Here is a 23433-nt window from a genome sequence, read left to right as displayed (position 1 = left end):
ATAAAATCATTTAAAATGTGTCTGAATGTGTGTGATCATCTCTCTCTCTCCATGTATGGGCGCAGTAACGAATACACAGACATACACACCTTTGTACATGTGCATATCCATATAATTAACATTTAAATTTTCTTATATAAATATATAAATAAAGTTTATGTGGGCGTAGCCATATCTATGTGTGAGATAATTTTTTCTCCTTTTCTGAGTATGTATATATATATATATATATATATATATATATATATATATATATATATATATATATATGCATATGAATTTAAAAATGCTTTATGCTACATGTGTGTACATGGGTAAGGCTGCAATCACATGTGTCTCGAAGAGAAACCTGTGATGCCTCGTGCTGTCTCTGAGCTCGGGAGACAGGCCTGTGTAACACAGCAATTCACACTCAGCTCCGTGCCCGTGCTCCTTTGTGCTCTCCTGCTTCCCCTGCGGCTTCGCTCTCCAAGAGATGCGTCCTGGTGAATAAATACACACGCACATTCCTGCTGCTGTGAAAGTGTTTGGGTGTGCCAACAGCAAGCACACCCGTGTTTGCCTAAAGCCCTTTGGTGCACCTACGGCAACCCGAGCGCGTTTGTGTGTCCCACACTCCCGCGGCCCGGGCTGTGTCCGGCCGGGGTCCCGGCCCCGGGGCCGGTGGCCGTGCAGCCTCTGGGGCTCCGGGCGCGCAGGGACGGGGCTGGCCCCGAGCCCGCTGCAGCGGCGGCAGGCCCTGGCGGGCAGGAGGGCTCCTGCCGGGGCTCCGGGAGGCTGCAGCGCCGGGCAGGTGCGGCCCGAGCCCGGCCAGGCGCCTCTGCGGGGCGGGCGGGAGCGCTCCCGCCCCGGGCTTCGCAGCTCGGCGCCTCCGTGCCGCCTCCACGTGCCAGCGCCGGCGGCCGGGCTGGAGCTCCTCTGGCGCTCCTGCCCCCACGCAGCCCCGGCAGCGCAGATGCGGTTGCGCGATTCCCCACGTTCATATCCGCGCATGGAACACGGCTGCCCTCTGAGCCCTCTGAGCCGCCCCGGCCCTGCTGGGAGCAGCCGCCGCCCCGCACCTGCACCTGCCCAGCCCGCCCTGCCGCGGCCTCCTCAGCTCCACCGCTTCACCCTGAGCCGGCTGCAGCTTTTCCCTCCCCTCGCCCAGCCAGGCCCCTTCTCTGGGTCTATTCCTCCTGCCCTGCCAGGACTTGGGCAAAGAGCAAAACCACGCCTGAGCTCAGCTGCCTCCATGAAGCAGCTGAATGCCTCAGCCTCTTCCAGGGCCGGGTTTCCTCTGGGATTCAGCCAGCAACAAGTCACCCTTGCAGTCATGGTGGGTCTTTACATGCATTTTTACACGGTCATTGCAGCAGCAACAGAGGCCATCACAAAAGTAAAAGCCATGAGACTCCAATGGTGCAGGGAGGGGTTTTAAGTGTGTGTGCTCCCTGCAGCGACAGGCCAGCTGGCTACTCCAGAGCACAGTGATGGCAGTGATTCACACAGAACACCAGTGCCCACCTGTGACACCAGCACCCCTGAGTGTAACAGCAGGGCACCAATTCCCATGCTGCTTGCCTTCTGCACTGGTTTTTGTACACTTGTGTGTATTCCCACCTGTAAAAACATTGATATGTAAGTGGCAAATGGAATCCTCCCCTCCCCTTAAGCATCCATAACATCCTGTGGCAAGGAGCCCCACAGCTGTCCTGCCGCATCTGGAGCGCTCTCCCTCTGCCTTGGGTTATTGCCAGTTGATCTGACTGGAAGGACATTAAACGCAGGGTCGCTTGAGGGCTCAGCCACAGCCCTTGCAGCCTGAGCCTGAGGGCCGCAAAGTTCAGACCATCTCCTTTCCCCAAGAACTTCAGGGTTATTGTTCCCCCCTCCCCCAGCTTGGCTTTCTCCACATTCCAGCTACATCCACAGAAATCAAGTGCAGAGCAACACTTTAAATGAAGATGAGCAGAAGGCCTAGGTCTTTCAAAAAGCACACAGACAGAAAAGTGGTCCCACCAGGACACATTGCTAGCGCAGTTATTTGAGATTGATGTGGACAGCGAAAGCCCAGTCAAGTGAGAAAAGTATGAGAGGACAGCACTATAAAATAGGATATGGAGCACAAAAACTGTTAGAAAGCTCTTGAAATAACTGCCCTCATTTCACTGAACTCTGTTTTCCATCTTCCTCTGGGTACAGTTGTCAGCTCAGCCTTGGTGAGTGCAAGCAGAGGGTCATAGCCAGCATCCAGAAATTAAAGGCTTAACTTTGACTAGGCTGGAGCACAGAAAGTCCCTCAACTCACTCCAAGAACTCCAGGCCAGCCCTGCTGGTGAGCAGGAAGGGCTGAGCCTGCTCTGCTCACACAACCCCTCCAAGGGGAGGGCAGCAAGAGCTTTAACAGCCTGACCCAAAACACAAAGGCTGTCCAGGACATTTGCCCAGAACAGGGCTGAAGGACTGTGCTCACCGAGGGATCTGATCCAGCAGCATTCCTGCCCCTGCAAGCAGATTCCAGAGAAGCAGAGGGGTAACTCTAGCAGTGCCCCAGCCAGGCAAGCAGGGCTGGCTCACCCCACTCTCAAAAACCAAGCTGGAAGGCACAAACTTTGTAGTAAAGAAGAAGCACAAATGTCCTTCAGTTAGCAGGCATTTGCTTGCTGGAATGGTGACTAGACAGAGGAAAGAAAGCATGTTAGTAGAGGAAAAAAAGAGTCAGAAACAGAAGTAAACAAGAAAGTTTGTTCTTGTTAAGTTTATTGGCATCATGTTTGTTTCTTTACATAAGAGCTCAGCCTACGTACTAGAATGTAGACCTCTGGAAAACAGGTAGAAGGGCTCCATTTAAGCAAGCTACAAATGCAAGAACAAATACCAGGAAGAAAGGAAGAGAGGAAAGGGACTAGATTGCCAAGTTTTTCCATACCAAAAATCCAGATTAGCAGTCAGTAAGAAGAAAGGGAAGATTCGTAGTCCAGGTCATTCATTAAGAAACAGCTACCACACCCCAAGTGGGAGAGGAGCTCCTTCCACAGCACAAAGAGCCACAGGCACACCTCAGCTCTGGCTCCTCGTGCTCGCTCCAGGATGTCAGGAGTTAAGCAGTAGGGGAGGTGAACAAATGAGGTCATTTCATAGCTGTATTTAATTTTAAATCCAATAATCCAGTGTGCATATCAATGCTGTTATGCAAATCTGAGAATTTAGATACAAGGAAGCCAGACAGATTTTTCCAGAAGATGAAGCCTTTTTGGCCTCAAAACAAGAAGGCTTACATAGTTCATCTCTACTGTACAGAATACTGCCTCTATCTGGACTCTGTGTTGCTAGCACGCCGCAGGTCACAAGTGTCCTCCTCACTTTCTACACAACCTGTGTTTCAGTACTTGAACATGTAATTCAGGAATTTTACACTAATTTATACATTTTTAATTGGTTGCATATATTAACATGTACTATAAGATTTTTCCTAAAGAAGCATTACATAATACATGGATACTGTAAAAAGATCTGATTAGTTAAAAGTAACAAGCATTAACAGAGATACATACAAAACTCAACCTAGTCTGACTGAGTGCTGAGCTTGCAATGAACTATGGGTAATCAGCCTTTCCAATTGCAGCCTTCACGGGGGGAAAACACGAGACAGTTAAAAATGTATGTAACTTGTTACACAGATTACCTGTAAACAGTTTCTCTCCATTGGACACCCGGAATTAAGATTCAGTTCCAAACATACATAACAGTTTCCATTTTAAACTAAGAGAAAGGTCTGTTACCATGAAGTGTGATGTGGATGGTGTGGGGACCTGAGCTCTGAAGTGCAGGACTCAGATGCTCATGAGAGATGGGTGGATTTTGGCAGCTGGAGATGCAATTTTATTTTTTTTTTTGTAATTTCATTTTAAACACAGAAGAGGGGCTGTGTGTTTGAAGGCCTAAGTGTGATATTTGTTTGTGAAGGACTGTGCTCAACCCCTCCCGCTCCCCTCAGCAGCTGCAGCTCTCCGCAGAAGCCTTCGCTCGGTCAGTCTTGTCTAGTTTGATGGGTTCGGGGAATTCATTGTAAAGTTCCACTTCGGTTTCCTGGTGGGAGAGGAGGAGGAGTTAATGCCACGGCTCTGCAGACAGCTCCCAGCACGCAAGGAGCTGGGGAAGGCTGGGGATGAGCCCCAGGCCGCCCACAGCACTGGGGCAGGGCTGCACACTGGCCCCCTCCCTACCTGTTTAAGTGCATTTCGTGCAATCGTCTGGAAAGCTTGTTCCACATTAATGGCCTCCTTGGCACTGGTTTCAAAGTAGGGGATGTTGTTTTTACTGTAGCACCAGGCTTGTGCCCGTTTTGTGGTGACCTGGGTGGACAGAGAACAGCATCACTACCTTCTGATAGGCAGGGAGGGGTTTTATTTTCAGAGCAAGGCCAGAGATCCCTCACATCCAACCTGAGCAGCCTCAAAACAGAACAGAGGAGACCACTTCCCACCACCTGACAGACCCAGCCCCAGGGCAGGGAGGACCATGCCCAAGGGCAATGAGACCACAGGGCACCGGCTTGCTCCCATAGGAGCTGCTCAGCACATCTGGTGGAGGAGAAGCAGCTCCTCTCCTTGCACCTCCCTCCCCAGGAAGCTGCTGCAATCCTTCCACCAGTGGGCAGGAGCATGCTGTGCACAGGGGCCTGACCTCTCCAGGAAGGAGAAACCCTTCTCCGGTGGCAGACAACATCTGAGCCACTCTCAGGCACCTCCCACTCCCGTTTCTCAGGTAACCCTCCTGAGTTTCTACAAGGTATCCGACTCCAGCAGTTTCTTAAGAGGAGGTTAGTAAGTCCCAGTACTCACTTGTCTGTTTTCTAGGTCAATCTTGTTTCCCAGCACAACAAAAGGAAAATTCTCAGGATCCCTTGGACTGGCCTGAATGAGGAATTCATCCCTCCAGCTGTCTAGGGTTTTGAATGTGTTGGGAGCCGTGACATCAAATACCAGCACACAGCAATCTGCTCCCCTGTAGAAGGCAACTCCCAGAGACTGAAATCGTTCTTGGCCTGCTGTATCCCATATCTGGAGCAAAAGACAGGGCAGATAAGCCAGTTCTACTCTGACACAGTCAGTCTGCAATTAGGGCATTCATTCCAAAACTCCCCACCAGGCATATACAGTCCCCAGCTAGGCAGACAGCAGCACCTGCAGGCTTGGGGATTTCTGTAGGCACTAAGCATCAAGAGCCAGAAACACTTTCTAAAGATAGTTGACTTTTTTTGTGTTCAGCCTCAGCCAGGGACATATCCTTGTCCTGGGCAAGCAGAACTTGGGTATTAGGGTCAGCAAGTGACCTGCCTGCAGTGCTTGGATGCACCTGGATACCAGCAGAGTCCAAACACTCCTCTGATGGCTGCAGCTTTTGCTGCCTTGCAGTCAGTTTCACCATGGAGAGATGAAAGCTGCAGATACCAGAGACATAAGCAGGCTGGCAGGTTAACACTACACCCACAGGACTTGGGGTGACAGGAATGGTTGACCTAGGGAGACCTTTCCAGTTCTTGAACACTAGGGAAGTGAATCTTTCTAACAAGATCTAGTTTACTGACAGTACCAAATCCAATTTTTTAAACAGGGCCTAGCAACACTGCTGTTAGCTAAACCCAGATTAATTTTTGCATTCCCTTGTTCAGTCCATGCAAAAATTTGTAGAGAAGCCCAGAAGCACTTATGTGCAACAGCAGTTCAGTGCAAACAAGACTCGCACCCAGGACACCGACCCCTCCACCAGAGCAGATGCTTCCACACAAGTGGGGTGATGGCACCCCTTGCAGCAGGCAGCAGAGCCTCTCCTTACCTGCATTGTCACTAGCCTGTCATCCACCATCACCTCTTTTGTCAGGAAGTCTGCACCTATCGTAGCCTTGTACTGGTTACTGAATTTCTTGTTCACATACTGGTTCATGAGTGATGTCTTTCCCACCCTGCACAGGAACACAAAAAAGAAAGACTTGGTAGGCTGTTTCTGCAACAATGTTTGAGTTACTCACCCTGAAGAGAACATTCCAGTGCCCTTCACTGCCCATACCCTCCTGGCTTTTCAACCAGGGAAAATGCACCCACCTCTGCTAGAAGGGGCTTGCACACCAAGAGATGCTGAGGCACCAGCTGAGTAAAAGCATCAGCTACCCAAGGATACAAAGGATTACATCCTGAGAAACCTCACTTCCCCATCACTAATCTGATCCTTGGTAACAGACATCACATTATGACCATGAAGGCAGTTTTGGAAGATGAAGAGCTTCAGAGAAATCCATCACAAACAGTAATCTTCAGCCTCTGCAGAAGGAGGAGGTGGAAAACCAGACAATCTCAGATGGCAACAGCTCACAAACACATCTGCTAGGCACCCAGAGGTGGAGATCCTCCCCAGAGAGCAAGCTTAGAGGCTCACATGCCCTCTGTGTGGCTGAGAAACACTCCCTGAATAACAGCTTGCTGGGGACAGTGGTATAAATAAACCTTATGTCATGGGAATCAGGTTACAGCCTGCACAGCAAGTAACCTGTGACAGCAGAGCAGACTCCTTGCTGAGAGCAAAGCCTTTCACTCCAAGGGGTGTGCTCCAGCTAGCCCAGAGAAGCAGAGCAGATGGCTCAGTACAGACTAGGTCTCTGACAGAGAGAGTTTTAGCAAGTCACCTAAGAATGCTTACTAGTGGTTTTGGGGTTATTTTTTTAGGTGAAACACTTATTCCAACAGCACATGTCCTCCTTGGAGAAGGTTATTCCACTCTGCTACTCCAGTGGCCTGCCCACCACATTTTCCCCATTTAATACTGTGGCAGGACCTCAAGATACTGAACTGCAGGGACACATTCAGGACAGAGGGCAGTGAAGAGTTCTTAGACCTGTCAGCTATCATGGGCTGTAAAATCTCTCCTCCCAGCACCGCTGATTTCCTACAGTGCATCCAGGCTCCCACTAGTCAAGAGCACTGCTCTAGCTAGATACAGATTAGCATCTTAAAGGCTCTTCCACTTACCCAGAGTCTCCAAGGATGATGACTTTCAGTAACACTTTCTTCCTAGAAGTCATCTTTCACACTAGAAAGGAAGAACAATCCCATCACAAGCCATTAGTATGTCATTCCTCAAGAAAGCAAGCAGCAAGTATGGAGTCTGGGAAACCCGACTCCCAGCAAGGAGCCAGGGACAGGCAGGGCCCAGCACTCCTGAAACCAGACTCCCAATTCAAGGCTACGCTCAGCACTGACCAGGTGTCTGCCCACTGCACAGGCTGGGCCACACCGGACCAGGAGTGGCAATTTAATACCAAGAGGGAGATGAGCTGAGCACTTGTCATTTACTGTACCAAGGCCCTTCTGGATCCCATTTCCAGACCATTTGGCAGATAGCCTGGGCTGATCTATCTCCCTTGACCTGAGGCAGTGCAGTAAATCATACCAGCTCCCAACACAGACTAACAATTCTTACACATGCCACAAAGTGAGGGGTAAGCAGGCACGTGTCTAATACCACACTCAAGCTTTTTTGTGCTGTTCAGTAGTTTTCCAGCAAAAAATAAGGAAAAAAAAAAAAAGGCATTTCCTCAATCACGAGCTTGGAGAAGTGGTAGCTTTCTCCAGCAGCTGTGCTTTGTGAAAGAACCAAATCCCAAGGACCCAAGGACATGCTGTGGTTGAAGCAGCTGCAACAGCCACACAAGGCAGCTGAATTATAAAGCAAACTGCTGCCAGACTGTGGCTTCTGAGGGCACAGGAAGCTGCCACCTCAGCTTTGGTGTAGTAAGGTTACAGTGACAAACCTCAACATTCAGCCCACTGATGGCCATCTACTCCATCAGATCATGACTTGTTTGTTCAGTTGCATCCTCTAACTGAAAAACTTCATAGCAGGAGGCTCTAAACTGGGCACTAATGGCCCATCCAATTAAGAGAGAGCTGAGCTTCAGAGTTCCACACTCATCTGCTCCCAGGTCTTCTTCAGACCAGTGAGGCAGCTGCAAGTTCATCCGCTGCAGCAGGCCTGAATACACTTTTGGATATTCTTTAGCATGGTGAGAGCAAGTACAGGATCTGTCCAGTGGCTGAGCACACCCTTCCTACCCTGAAGCCCTGCTCCACATCTCTGGGGAGGGGGTGGGCCAGCCACTATTATATGCTGGATCAAATCACAGACCCAGTTTTGGTACTCACCTGCTCCACAACACAAGGACTTGGCTTTCCTGAAGGAGCCAAGGTTCAGTACAGCAAGAGGAGCCACAGGATGGCTATAGCTGTGCTACTTGCTTCAAAGATCCTTGACAACAGGCCTTGGTATTAAGCCCTTATATATGGACTTGCTTACCCTAAAATTCCCATCTTGCTATACCACATTCATTATAGCATACAACTCCTACTCTTCAGGAGCTATTCCTGAAGCTAAGGAATAGCTTTTCACAGCTAAGCATTGCTTCTACAACAGGGATTTATGCCTTCAAGCAGCTTGATCCTTATGTGCTTCCTGGGATACACAACAGCCTAAGGTGCTAGATAACTACACCCATTTCACCCCACTACTACAGGAGGCTTCAAGCTGTAGAAGCCTCTCACTAGATGCAGTCCAGTTGCAAAAGATCTTAATCATCTCAAGCTTTGAGGGTTAGAAGACATGAAGAGCTTTAGCCTTTGCTGTCAGTGAATGCTGCAGCAGCTGAAGCAGCACCCCTGCAGCCACTGTAGTGATGCACCTACAGCTACATGTTTTTGGACTGCACCCACCTCAGAGGGCTGTTTAGGCTGGGAAAGGCCTCTAGGACCATCCAATGAGTCCAACCATTAGCCCAGCACTGCCAAACCACCACTAACTCGTGTCCCTCTGCCACAACTACCTGGCTTTCAAACACCTCCGGGGATGGTGATTCCACCACTGGCCTAGGCAGCCCATTCTGATGCTTGACAGTGCTTTTAGTGAAGAAGTTTTACTTAATATCCAATCTAAACCTCCCTGGCATAACTTGGGCTGTTTCCTCATCTGGTCACTTGTTACCTGGGAGAAGAGCCCAACCTGGCTCTATCTTCCTCTTAGGTGCTGTAGATCCATAAGGTTCCCCCAAGCCTCCTTTTCCCCAGGCCAAACACCCCCAGCTAGTCCCAAGGAGACTTGTGCTCCAGCCCCTTCCCCAGCTCCCTTGCCCCTCTCTGGACACGCTCCAGCACCTCAATGTCTTTGTGTAGTGAGGGGCCCAAAACTGAGCCCAGGATTTGAGCTGTGGCCTCAGCAGTGCCCAGTACAGGGGGACAAGCACTGCCCTGCTCCTGCTGGCCACACTATTGCTGACACAGCCAGGATGCCACCGGCCTTCTTGGCCACCTGGGCACACCTGGGCTCATGTTCAGCTGCTGAACATCAACCAACATCCCCAGATCTTTTCCTTCAGGCAGCTTTCCAGCCACTCTGCCCCCAGCCTGGAGATGCAGGGGGTTGTTGTGACCCAAAGGCAGGATCCATCTTTACCTTGTTGATCCTCACACCACAGGTCTTGGCCCATGGATCCAGCCTGTCCAGATCCCTCTGCAGAGCCCTGCTACCCTCCAGCAGATCAGCACTCCCATCCAGCTTGGAGTCATCTGCAAATGTACTGAGGGTGCCCTCCATCCCCTCACCCAGAGCACTGATAAAGACATTAAACTAGACTGGCCCTAGCACCGATCCCAGGGGAACAGCACTGGTGACCAGCTGCCAGCTGGATCTAACTCCATTCCCCACCACTCTCTGGGCCCAGTCATCCAGCCAGTTTTTCACCCAGCAAACAGTGCCCTTGTCCAAGCCATGAGCAGCCAGCTTCTTCAGGAGAATGCTCTGGGAAACAGTGTCAAAGGCTGTACTAAAATCCAGACAGATCACATCCACAACCTGTCACTGATACACTAAGCAGGGTACTTTGCCATAGGAGACAAGGCTGGTCAAAGCAGGACCTGCCTTTCCTAAACCTATGCTCACTGGGCCCGATCCCCGGTGTGCTGTACAGGTTGCACGGTGGCATTCAAGATATCTGCTCCATAACCTTCTCTGGCACCAAGGTCAGACTAAGAGGCCTTGCACAGGTCCTCCTTCTGACCCTTCTTGTAGATGGACATTTCATTTGCTAATTTCCAGTCCACTGGGACCTCCCCAGGGAGCCACAACTGCTGGATTGAAAGGGGCCCAGGGAACACTTCCACCAGTTCCCTCAGTACCCACCCACAAAGCCACTGAGTCTTGGGTGTGTGTCTAAGTCATGTAGCAGGCCTTCTCCTCATCTTTTATCACTATGCTTCCCTCCACATCTGATAAAGGATGGGGATTTCTCTTAGCTCTCAGCTCTCTTTTGTTGCTAATGTATAAAACCACTTTTTATTATCTTTTACAGCAGTAGTCAGATTAAGTTCCAGTTGAACTTTGGCCCTTCTGGGTTTTTTTTCCCTGCATAACCTCATGAGATCCTTGAGGTACACCTAAACAGGACTCAGTGCTGAGGAGATAACAGCCAGGGGCTGTGCAGTGAGCAGCAGGGACAGGTCACCCCCAGGGCTCACGCCACCCTTAGATGCGTGTTAGCAGAGGCCAGAGAGCGTGTGGGGGCAGTTTCTCCAAGAGTCAACACTTCTCTTTTCCAGTGGACCGCACTGTTCACTGATCCAAGTGACAGCACAGCTATGCTCGCCAAGACAGAGCCAGCTGAAAGCTGTCAACAGCACCAACACCGAGCTCTGCTTCTGCTCTTGCCAAGATGCACAGACCACAGCTTGTCTCCCCTGTAGCCATAGGTGGAACAGACCACAGAAGCCCCTTCAAGCCTGCACCTCCTGCGTTCACAAAGCACAGAACAAGTGACACTTTTGCCAGCCAAGCCAGAGACTTGTGCAGCACAAGCAGCCCAGATGGAGCAAGAAGCAAGCAAAGAGAGCTTTAAAACAGCCTAAAGACAGCTGTGTACACTGAACTGTCATGAAAAACATCTGCATAGGTTCAGGTCCAGTGCAAGTCACCTGATTTCCTCAGGACAGAGGAAAACAACTCACCCAGAAGTGGCTGTGCCAGAACCCAGCATGCTTCTGGGAACTGCTTCTATTTTCCAATATCACTTGCTGCTGCAGCTCACTGCCTCCTGGTATTCGAAGCAGCTTTGGACAAGCTGGCATTAGTTCTCATGCTTAGGAAGGGATTTGCAGAGCCCTAAATTGCAACACTAAATCACACTGCATGCTTATCTCCCAAGTTCAACATAGCCTGAAGTTCCACTATGAGGGGAGGGAAAACTGCTTTGTCAAGATTCATTACCTTAGCAGCCACCTGCAGACATAGGAAGTCAGGCTGAGTCAGAGCTGACACTGCCTTCTTGTCATAGCTGACAGGCTACCCAGCCACGTGAAGGGCTGTCACTGCCCCATCCACACCAGGCAGGTGAGACACTCAGCTTCCATCCCAGGTGATGCAACGGATGTGAGCCATAGCACAGGAAGAGCTGCTGCAGCTTCATATTTGGTGTGGGCCATGAGACAGCGAGGAACTGCAGCCCTGCCAGGGACCAGCAGTCTCTGGACACTGCCCAGTCTCACACCCTTGTTTCAGGCTTGACTGATACTGCCTTGAAGCCCAGTCAGTTCACTGGCCAGGCCCTCTTTAATGATCTTTTATTGCAGGTATAAACAGACCAACGCTTCAAAGTTATTCCTTGCCCAGTACAACAAGGAAACACATCCTCAGGTCCTGTAGAAAATGGTTGAGTTGAGATAGGCCGGGGTCCCACTGACTCAGCACTAAGACTGCTTTGCACTATATAATGCAGCTTGTCTTGCCTTATGGTATTTGACACAATTACTCCAGAGCAGCACCCTGTTGAGGCACACACCCTTCAGATGGCAGTGTGAGAGCTCATATGGAGCTCGTGTCCAGTCCTGGGAGCACTTCTGAACAAACACTTCCTTTTTCAGAGGTATCACAAAGAAAAACTTGTTTGTTAAGATGTGATCCAAGACTCAGCTCTGTTTCACACTACATGAAATCTTTTTGAGCGAGGTCATCTGCATGACTGCTCAGAACACAGCCTAGAGCAGCACACCCAGCCAGCCCTGCTCAGGAGCCACCAGACACTCCACATCAGCCAAGGGCTGATCACCAGAATCATTCCTCCCCCTGGCTTAACTGGTGCCAAAGAAATGACACAGCTGTCTCTAATACAGGAGAGGAAACCTTCCACTCCATTTTTAATGCCTATCCTCTAAGCAAACAAGCCATTAATGATATGCTGACCCTCAAGAAATTAAGCTGGTATAGCACACTCTGTCCCACAATGCTGTTATTACCTTTAACTCTCACCTGCAGGAGTAGCAAGGGAAAATTGCTAACACTGCAAGTATCACTGGTTTAGCTAATCTGAAAGGAAGAGTCAAAACCCATCCTATGAAGCTTCATAGCACTACAGCTCAGATTCAAGAGCAAATAAAGCCTATGCCAAGTCTAATTAGGTTTCTCTTGCTGCTTCAGAGTACATTACAACTGTCCTTTCCCTTGCTATATTAAGACAGCTGCTTTAACTCAAAGCAGAAATGGAGGGTTATGAATTCCTTAGAGATGTTCACATGTCAAGTCACAATGCAGGCATTTTAATATTAATTGGGTTGGTACAAGCAAGGAACAGTAGTAGTTTGCATTGATGGCTCACCAGGCCTCAGATTAGCTATGCTTTAACAGAAGCAGGCCTGGCAAAAGGAATATTCTAAATAGCTCATGGACAGTTTCAGCGTGAAAGCATCCAGCCCTGGGGGAATCTCACCTCCTTGGAAGACAAGGCTCCTTAAGCAGCAGCACACCCATACCAGTTTTGAAGCTGCTGAGCAGTCTTTACTGTTTCAGCTTTGCTATTGAACAGTTGGAATCACAATCCTAACATGTCTATAGAGGCTGGAATGTTTGACCAGGAGTGCCCTGCTACTACAGCTATCAACCTGCCACCTGCACCTTCCACTAGCACCAGCCCAGCACTCAAGTGAGGATGCTGGACAGCACATCTTGCCTTGTGTCCTCTGCCAGGAATATTTAACACCACCCCAACCAGGCACAAAGTGGCAGGGCAGCAGGCATTGAGCACAGCTAAACTCAGAGTTATGGAGGACTACTTTTGCTCCCTGTCCCAGGAGGCAGCTTAAGTGTAAGCAGGTATCCCAAAAAAAGGTGTATTTGAACCTGAAGCACTGCAGCTCTGTTCTGGGTGCCATGGCTGATAAGCAGAACTTCCACTTTCCTGCTATACCACAGGATCTTCAGCAAAAAACACCCGACCATGAACAAGGTGATGTGGACAGATCAGGTCTCCATTAGGGGCTACCACACACAGCAGCATGCCCACCACAGTGACCAGACAAGAGCTACCCTTGTGCTCTGGAATAGCCTTCTGTCCTGAAATGTGGGAAGTGTCCCAAAATGCAGCCAAGTGCACTTCTGACACAGAAACGGCACCTCTACTCACTGTTCTCTTGCATGGATATCTCTGTACTACAGAGAGCTATTTTTATTCCCTCCCTCCTCCTCCCTCACTGGGTTCAGCATTTCTTCAAGGAAACTGAAGCTAGAAATATTATTCAGGACCAGCTCAGTCAGACTGAACCAGTTCCCTCTCAAAAGTATCAAGTTCCCTAGCATGTTTGGCATCTCAAGGGCTTATGGCTGCTTATATCTTCAGCCACTGAAATGAGATGGTCACTGAACATTTATTCTGTTTTTAGAGGCCCAAGCACAACAAACAGTCTGGCACATACCACTTGCCCCATGGTCACACTGCACCTTGCCATGCTTTAGCTAAACCTTTGAGTAGATACATGAATTTGCTCCAATTTTTCAGCTACTCTGAACAAGCACGGCCTCATTCCGAGGAAGGGCATAGCCTGTTATTGCCATTAGTTAACCAGAGTCACAGTTCCTCCTCGCAGTGTCCGAGCAGTCCAGACACCCTTCGTATTGAAGCCTCGAACTCCAACTGCAGCACAGCCCCAGATGGGGCAGAACAAGCTTTACCAGTTACAATTTAACAACACCTCCGTTCCCACTGGCTGGTCAGACAGACATTGCTAACAAGTTGTCAATGAATACAAAGCTGCAAGTGACTGCCTGAACAGTTCAACACAAATCTGCGACCAACAGATACCAACATTTAACACATCACTTGCATTCTCCCAAGAGTGACACAAGTCCTGTCTTTTCAGCTGGGCAAAAGCACAGCAGTAGTCAGAAGACAATCAGCAGAGGCTATTAATTTCATATCAACGTGGCTTAAGAGATGCCAAGCTGCCTTTAAGGAAGAAACTAGAAATACATCTGCTTTTGATGTTTTTGACTGCTACAGAGCTTGCATATTTTCCTTACCAAACCTGGGTGCTCTACAGGTGGATCGTGTATCCAGCATCCTCACAGGGAGCACTACTACAGAGGCATAGGCAGTTATAACAGCAGGTTGAGTCTTGCACTGACGAAGGCTGCACAAGCAGGACAGTACTCTCTTCCACTCCCATGACAGGACTATCAGGAGCTCAGCTTCCCCAGCTGACTGGAAAATACCATCGAGAAAAGCCTCACATTTAGGGGGGACATGTGCTGTGTCTAAAAAAGGAAATCTGGAACATCTTGTAATTTGGGCTGGCAACTCACAAGAACTGCTTCCTGTAAATAGGTTGTTTTTAGGGCAGTGGGCTCCTACAGGCCATACAATCAGAGGTGCCTTCAGGCCTTGCACATGCACCATGGAGCAGCAGTCAGTTCAAGCAGAGCCCACACCAAAAGCACCTGGCAAGATATTCTTGTGACAGCTTCACTGAAGGGTACACTCTAGCTGCTGTTCTACAGTAGCATCTAAAAACTGATTTCCACCTCCTTCTTCCCAACACATTTGTGTTGCTGTTCTAACCAATATATTTCCTCCTGCTGGTACCCAGCCAAAAGCTCAAGCACAGCTCCTCACTCCCTCCTCAAGAGGAGCAGCTCAGCAGGCAGCTGAGCTGCTCCACCAAGAGCAGGCTTCTGTCCAGTTGGTACCTTTCCCAGACAGCCCTGTGAGGCAGAAATTACCTCTGTTCATGGAGCTGAAAGCCTCAGCTACAACTTAATTTTTGATACCTTGCGTAAAACATTATATTGCAATCTGTCAGGTGTAAATACACTGTCCAGTATATCCCACCCCCACGTGAGAGTCCTATGCCAAAAACTTCACCTTCCTGAAGAACAGCCTGGAGCTTTAGATGCCTGCTAGCACACTGACATGGCTCAGATCAAAACTGAATCTTAGAACATGGTTCAGTATCCCAGAGGAATTAGCTTTTTAGATTACATCTGTCTGCAATAAGTTTCCACCTCCTTTTGAGAGCAGAGTTGCAGCCTCCAGTGCTGGAGCAGCTGCTCTAGAACTGAGTGAAGCTTAGGAAGCAGCAAGAGCAGCTCATCCACATGGCTTCAAGTTCTATTGATTGTCTGCTTCAACATAGGCACCAAACCAGTGTGACACGGTGCTAAAAGCCAACTGACATGGTCCGAAGTAGCTCCCAGATGGAGCTGACACCAGGCCTACACAAATATTCTGCTGTGTCCTGCCCATGGTAACATGCTCTTAAGACAGTTCAGTGCCAAAGGAAGAGAATGATGGGGCAACATGCAGCTTGGAGAAACAGGCAGAAAACCTGGCTGAGAAACAGAAACTTTGGAACAGTTTTGAGCATAACAGATTCCTGGTGTGATCAAGGATGCTCCAGAGCCAGTGCTGGGTTAGACACTCCTATCAGTGGTAGTAAGGTTTTAGCTTGTCTCAGACATCCCCTCAACCCTCAGCTGAAGGCTCTATCACACATGCCTAACGTGGGCAAGGACTCAGAGCTCACTGGAAGGAGACATGCCAACACCCAGCTTGCCAGAGAGCAGACAACACAGGGAAGGCAGAAGCAATGCCACTGGTAGGAGCCATGTCTGCAATGACATTGCAGGACTTGCACAAGAGAAGGGGTCTGCCCTGCCTGAGGTCTCAGCTCAGCTGTGGCTCCCTCAGGGCTGAGATCTGGAGTGCTGCATTCCTGAGAGGCACTGATGCATATGATCAGTTAGGCTCCAAGCCCAAGTTCTCAAAGCCAAGCTCTTCAGTCTAAGCCTCACTGATTCACAGGCCTGTTACACCTCCTGGAATTTCTCCAGATAAGAGTTGCTCTATGCTGCACAAAGTTTAAATACTAGCTGTGGATCTGAGCAGGTTTTTGACTGTAAAGCTGCCATAATTAATTGTGACTCTACCATAGAAAAGTCCAAACCATGTAGAACTAGACCCCACCCCTAATGCCAAAACCTGATCTCTGATTTCTACTGCTTTAGACACCACAGCAGCCACCTTCTCGTGAGGAGGCATCATGTTGATCTGACCACATGGTTTGCAAGTGGGAGCAGAACAAGCACGAAAATGCATTTGCTTACAGTACCACAGCATATGTTTCTCCATGTTCAATCAGACCAACAGTGTGCTTAGGAGCAGTGGGAAAGGTCTGCAGGATACTTCTTGTTGTCTGGAGGAATAGTCCAACACCCAGACTGCTGCTAAACCCAAGATCACAGGAGCACATGTAGGACCTTCCAGGTGATAATCACACTGAGGGCAAAGTGATGGGATGAAGGGAGTGAAGGAAATGTCCCCAGGGATGCAGCCGGGCTGGGCAGCCACCTTGGGTGGATCACTTTGCTCCTCAACAACCTGAGGATGATTCCCACCATCTCCACAGAGGGTAGCAGGTATGGGAGACTGCAGCTGTGGCAGGAGAAGAGGCCACAAAGATCCTTTTGAAGCTAATGCCACACACTAACAAGACCAGGATTCCCAGAAAGCAAGCCAGGGCTGCTGAAGTAGAAGTCTTCTACTTATAGGAAGACATCTTAGCAAGAAAGCCAAACCCAGAAGATTCACTGAAAGCTGGATATTTCCAGTCATGAAGTTTTAATCCACTGATTCCTCCAGCAGCTAAATGGCCTGTACACCACAAAATATCCTCTCAGGATTGGGCACACATACCCTAACAGACTGATAACAAGTGTCCCAATATCATCTTCTGCCTTCTCTTGGAGACTCAAACCATGTCAAGAATGTCATGTCATTCAAGAATCAGTACTGCTATGCCCCCACCTTCCAGTAAGAGGCAGTGCCCCTGTTAAATCCTACAGGATTTCAGGTAATTCCCAGAAGACTTCCCCCAAGGATAAAGCTGTTACAAGAAAAGGCATGCTTGCTTTAACACCCCTCCCCCTTTATCAGAGCAAGCTTAACTTCCCCTATTCTGCCCTGGGGGAGACAATCTCAGGATGTGGGAGGAGAGTTGAGCACATAGCTGGCTGCTGGGAGACACTAGGCAACAAGCCATGTGTCTTGACTAAGGGCCTTGCCTACGCACAGCACTGCAGCTACACCAGCACAGCTTCCATGATGCCTCCACCACGACGGCCTCCTTGGTGGACAGCTTTCCAATCAGTAAAATAGACCTTGGACTAACTGGAACACAGCTATAGCGCTCACACAGCCCAGTTTGTACAGTGGTGTTTGCTGGCCTTTTGGAACACAGCACCCAGCTAGCGGAGCCATCCAACAGCTTTAGTAACCCTGACACAAATATCAAGAGCCCGGCACGGTTCTCACATCAGGCCATACCCTGAGTGACAACTCCCTTATTGCTTTCTATAAAACAAACACACTGCCAGAGGCAGCTAGGTTTTCATCTGTGTGTCCAGAAGATAAGGCTGTCCAAGTCAAAATATTCCAAGTTAGCCAGGCCACTGACAAACAGTTGAGTTGTTAGATTTTTACCATATCTGACAGTATTTTTCAAGTGCTCAGATTAATTTCTAGTTTTGACTACAATTTAAGTTTTCACAGATTCCTGTGGTGCTTTCAGTTTCAGAAACACAGATAACTTTTGCAGTGGTAAGCAAAACACAGATCTTAGACCTTGTCAGGGGTAAACAAGCCTTGTTTATCCACTCCCGGCTGCCAGAGTTCCTAGAGGCTGGGCAGGAAACAAGAGACTAAAAGGAGACTTTGACCAAGTCAAATGACAGCCCTTAGGAGGTCTGCCAGAGGCTGCAACTTACACCTGATACTCAGATCTGAGAGTGAATATTGTGTTTCCTACAGCATAAGAAGCCTGATAGAGCAGAAAGGACCAATACTGATGGGAGATCCTACTAGCAGACTAGCAGATGTAGGGAAGCACCAGATCAACACTAATGGCAAAAGCATTACTCCTCCTTCCAGGAGGTCCTATTCTCAGTAATGAGTCTTCTAGAGAGGAAGCTTTCTCTAGGGACAGGTTGTAATCTAAGAACTACACCTTGATCTGTGAGCAGAACTCTTGATCCTACACACACTCAATACTATGCTAATGTGGTTTGCAGAGCAGGAAGGACAAGTATTTCAGTACCAGGATAGGAGTGCAACAGGTAACTTGCCATGACAGCTGTCCGTGACTAACAAGGAATTTGTACTGTGGATACTCAGTTTCATACTCACACTTCATACCTCTTGCATAGATCCTGCATCAACACTTTACCACTTCAGCTATTCTCTTGACAAAGCTCCAATAAAATCCTCACTTGTATGGTGAGGTTAAGAGAACTCTGTGGGCAAATGGCATCTTGTTAGGCAGGGGAAAGATTCAGGCCCAGGCATGCCTCAGCTAAAACCCTCTCACTGCTCATGCTCACAATGTCACCACTGTGCCAGTTTGGACTCCAGATATCATTATCCGTGTCTGGGAGCCGAGTGACTCAGCCCACTTGAGGGAGACAAGCAGCAGACAGGTTACTTTGAAGAGGATTCTGCTTCCAGCTGGAAAGAGTTCAAGGGCTCAGCACAGACTTGTTAGATAAACTGGTAGCCCAGTAACCAAGGTCCAGGTACCCCAGGCAGGTTGGCTCTGAAGGCAGCTCCAGTTACTGGCCTCCACTTTTGTCCACCTCGTTTCTTAAATGACCAAAGTTACAGTATATAGGACAGACTCAAGAAAAATACTGGGTTTTTTAATTGACATTTAATTTAATTTAACAATTTCTGCTTGAAACTCATGCAAGTACAGTTAGACACGATTAGTCACCTTAAATTGTCGTTTTAAGTGGTTATGCAGAAGAAAGAGCAAATCACTCACTGTATCAAGTGCCTTTAAATCATACAGAGAGAAATCTGTGCCACAGGTTTGCACTTCAATCCCATCTCAAAGGCAGTGCACCCTGTCCTGAAGCTTCACTGCCCTACGAAGCGGCCTCAATAACAGGTTTCCTGGCAGGAGAAGTCAAGGCTACTGGAGATAAGCTGCAAATCAACACACTTGAGTGGCCTTGATGAGCTTGCTTCCCTTCCCAGGGTCACTGACATGAGGGAGCAAGAGCAGTGTTGACAAAGCTTCCCCCACAGACAGAGCGCTGGCTGCTGGCACCGGAGAGGAGGAGCAGCCCCGCAGGAGCAGCGCTCCCAGCAGCGATGACATCACCAGGGCACAGCTCCGCCAGCACAAAATGCAGCAGCACGCTGGGCTCCAGAGCTGCATCCCCACCAACAGCCAGCAACAAGCACACCAGGAGCCAGAGGGGAACCGAGTGACACAGGGGTGTCCCTTCAGCGCCTGCTATTGCTGAGCAGCACGCGTGCAGCTCCTGACCTTGGACGCTCATTTGCGAGCTTTATTCAAGGTGCGTTTAAAGAGAAACGGGACCTTGAATCGAGCCCCTCACCGCACAAATAAGCATGGTGTATCAATTACTGTCATTCAATTAATTATCTGTACCTAATTCAGTTTTGAGATGCACAGCTCGTGTTTGGATTGATGCTGCAGAGAGAGGCACTTTTATCCTCACCATCTCCGGTCACAGCTATATCTGAAGGCAGACTGTTACACAGCAACTACAAAAGATCATTTTAGGAAGCTGCAGAGGGAAGCCAACTCAACTCTAACTCATGAGGCAATTAAATTTCAATTATCAAGACAATGCTGTGCAAGAATGATGTACTTCAGCATCTGAAGGATGCAAGGCTGCTGCCAGACAAGCAGCACGTGCTAGTGCCCAATCAAGTTCAGCTTTTAGGCAAGGTCTTAGCTGGACTCTCTCCTGTGGAGGCAACAATTTTTTAATTACTCTACAGCTCTGCAAGGCAATTTTAGGTCCATCAGGGGCCAGTAACAGGGACTTCAGAGCAGGTCAGGTCACAGCCAGGGAGAAGCCCAGAAGACATAAGGAAACACTGGCAACGTGCAAGGTGAGGGTCCTGCACTTGTTTCACAAAGGTTCAATTTACTTCAGTTCCTAACTAAATCGCTGTATTCTGAAGGCAGGGACATGCAGCAATAAGTACCTGTGAGCCCACATCATCCACCAGTTTCAGAGAAGGCAAACATTCAAGTGTCCTATTGCATAGCCCTTATTCTCAAGCCAGGTACCTGCAAACTTTCTCTCACATGCAGCATTTAAAAACACACTCTAACCAAGCACAGTCAATTTTGTTTACAGCCAAATGTTAAGTTCTGCATAAAGTAGTCTCATTTTCACACAGAAGTCAGACCAAAATCCCATACATGTTAGAGACAGAGCTATTTATAGTTTTGCACAGATGGTTTGATGGCAATTGTCATGTTTCCTCAAGGACAAGCTTTGCCAGAGATTTGCTCCAACAGGTAATTATCACAACCTTCCAACACAAGTATCTTAAAACATGAGTTTTAAGAAGGTGCTGCAGAAAATAAATCTGGTAACCCTCCTGCTCACAAGCTTTCATTTTGATTAGCAAACTAAGCAAAGTCGTATCTTTCCCAGGTCACTTCAGAGCAGAGCTTGTTCATTTTACACTTTCAGTTGAGGATTTATCAATGTTCTAACATGTCTGTGCTACTCAGAGAGTTGGATTCCCTGGCTTTGACAAGAGGGCCAGGATGCCTGTAGAGCACACTCTGCAACACAGTTATTTCAGTTCTTGTCACCCTGAAGGTACAACTCAGGGTGTCCTTCTCCCCACCTCTTCCCTCTGGTGAGCAGTGACAGGATCAAGAAAATAGCGTGAAGCTTTGTCAAAGCAGGTTTAGGCTGGATACAGAGCAAAAGTTCTTCACCCAAAGGGTGGCTGGGCACTGGAACAGGCTCCCCAGGGAAGTGGCCACGGCCCCAAGCCTGCCAGAGCTCAAGAGCACTTGAGCACTCTCAGGCACATGTGGGGGTGTCCTCTTCAGGGCCAGGAACTGAACTTCTATGATCCTTGTGTGCCCCTGCCAACTCAGAATATTCTGTGATTCCATGCTGCGCTATTTTCAGGGTATTGAGTTTGGGGACAGGGACCACTGCAAGACACCACAGGGAAGAACATTTAACACAGCTACTCCCTTCCACCTTATCAGTTTTACTTCACACTACAGGTTGGGAGAGCAAGAAACTGCTATGAGATTTCAGAACTCTTCCTTACTGACGGGTCAGATTAGCCCCATAACAGCCTTTCTACACCAGACATAGGGTATTCACAGCACTAAGAGTAAAGAAAAAATCCAAAACAAACAAATAAACATACCCCCAAACAAACAAACAAAAACGGCAGTGCTTGAAAGTTAACAGTATTAGAGCTGCCTTAACTCTGAGGACTCAGGCCAGGCAGGCATGGTGGGTCCACTCATTAGTGCATGGAGGGCAAGTCATGTGTTCAGTCAGCTGTTGGGAGTCACAAGGGAGAGGGGGAAAGAAAAGTATACTTGTTCTTCCTGAGTAAGTACAGCAACGAAGCCTTGATTATTTAACAAGGAATATTCAAATTACTCCACCCACTTTAACCTCAAATTCAGCTCCTGAGAGAGCAGGGTACACTGACTCCAGCAGCCTGGTTCTACTGGAACCATAGCCAGGCTGCAGCTGCTATTCACACACCAGGGGTACCACCACAGCCTTCAAGTCCCAGCCAGCCAAACACTGTGGCACAGCTACTTATCTAGCATTCCCCTAAAAAGAGAATCTCCACTTCCCCAAACCCAGTACCCACACGGATACACAGACTGTCAGGCACAGGACAGAGCTGGCCAGCCAGTGACAAGTACTGAAAGCTTTGAAGGACCTATGCTGGCAAGTGTCAAACAAAGAACAGCTTGCTTACAGCTGGGGGGGGGGACGACTTCATTCTGTCATGTGTTCTCAGTTTACATAAAAAAACCTCACACAGACCACAACAGCTCTGCTTATCAGCAAACATTTGGAGTTTTCCAGGAGATAATGCTGAAATTTCCAGCTTTGAGAACAAAAGGCCTAGAGTGCTAGGTGAGACACACATTTTGATGCTGAGGTTACCTATCCTACTTCAGATGAAGACAGCCGGTTTTGCTACTAAAATAAGCCCTCTATTTACAGGGAGCGCAATTGTTTTAAGTACAGCCATCAGGGATTTCCATATTTATTAGTCTCTATATATATGGAAACTAATAATGCACCTATCATTTAATTTACCTTATTATACACTCAGAGACAAAAGCACTTCTAACATCCACTCTAATAGTCCTTAGAACTGACTCAGGCTTTACACACACGGACAGCTACTTTCGCAATAACTGCCAGTCTCCTCGGCCGTCTCTCCGATCAGTTTAATTGCTCCCGGGGCTGCCGGTTCACGTTACAAGCGCTCCCCACCGACCCCCGAGCAGCGTTTCGCCGTCCCGACCAGCGCCCCCCACAGCCCCGGCCCTCCTTCGGCCACCCCGCAGCCTCCTCGGGCCCCGGACAAGGCGCTCGCCCCGGGAGGCGCTGCTCGGGCCGCTCCGCAGAGCGGCTCCACAAAGGCCCGGCCAAACGCGCATCCTGGCAAAGGCCCTCGGGGAGGAGCCCCGGCCCGGGGAGACCCCCCCTCCCCGTATTGTCCCGAGGCCAGCGCCGGGCCCGGCTCCAGGGAGCTCGGCGCCGGCAGCGCGGCCGCCTGAGCCCGCCTCGGGGCGGGCAAACGAGCCGGGCCCCGGTGCAAAGCCGGCCGGGAGCACCGAGACAGCGCCGCCTCCGCCGCGGGCCCCCCGGTGCCGGGGAGGGGCCGCGAGCGGCTCCCCCCGCGCGGGGCGAGGCCGCCCCGCCATCCCCGCAGGCGACGCGCGGCGCCGCCGGGCTCACCTGGTGCTGCCGCCGCGGCCCGAGCCCGATCGCTGCGCCCCCCGCCCGCCTCGTCGGCTTTAATGGGCCCCGCCGCCTCCCGCGCTCGCTTCCGCCTCCCCGACAACTTCCGCTCACGGGGCCCGGCGTCACCGCGCGCCGCCCCACGTGACCGCGGGGCCCGCCCGCCATGTTAGGGCGCTGAGGGCGCGCCGTGTGCGGGCCCAGCTCTGTGCCTGTGGGAAATGAATGTCTGTGGGAAATGAATGTCTGTGGGAAATGAATGTCTGTGGCACCATCCGGGCCCGCACGGAGGGGAGGGAA

At 49.6% G+C, this 23433-nt stretch overlaps 1 protein-coding gene across 1 annotated transcript; it reads right to left on the bottom strand.

The window, feature by feature from the left end:
• Nucleotides 1–2724: 2724 nt before the first annotated feature.
• RAB7A (RAB7A, member RAS oncogene family) lies at nt 2725–23249 on the bottom strand. Its single transcript, XM_038149255.1, has 6 exons — nt 23131–23249; nt 7008–7068; nt 5821–5947; nt 4827–5045; nt 4209–4337; nt 2725–4071 (listed from the first exon to the last, which is right to left on the bottom strand). Exons 2-6 carry the CDS (start codon nt 7058–7060, stop codon nt 3976–3978), a joined length of 624 nt encoding a protein of 207 aa, XP_038005183.1. The 5' UTR covers nt 7061–7068; nt 23131–23249; the 3' UTR covers nt 2725–3975.
• Between the last annotated feature and the right edge of the window lie 184 nt (nt 23250–23433).

This window comes from Motacilla alba, chromosome 12 (assembly GCF_015832195.1).
Source record: "Motacilla alba alba isolate MOTALB_02 chromosome 12, Motacilla_alba_V1.0_pri, whole genome shotgun sequence".
NCBI lineage: Eukaryota > Metazoa > Chordata > Aves > Passeriformes > Motacillidae > Motacilla > Motacilla alba.
Note: the sequence above shows the minus strand (reverse complement) of the source record. Positions and strands in the feature narration are given on the sequence as shown.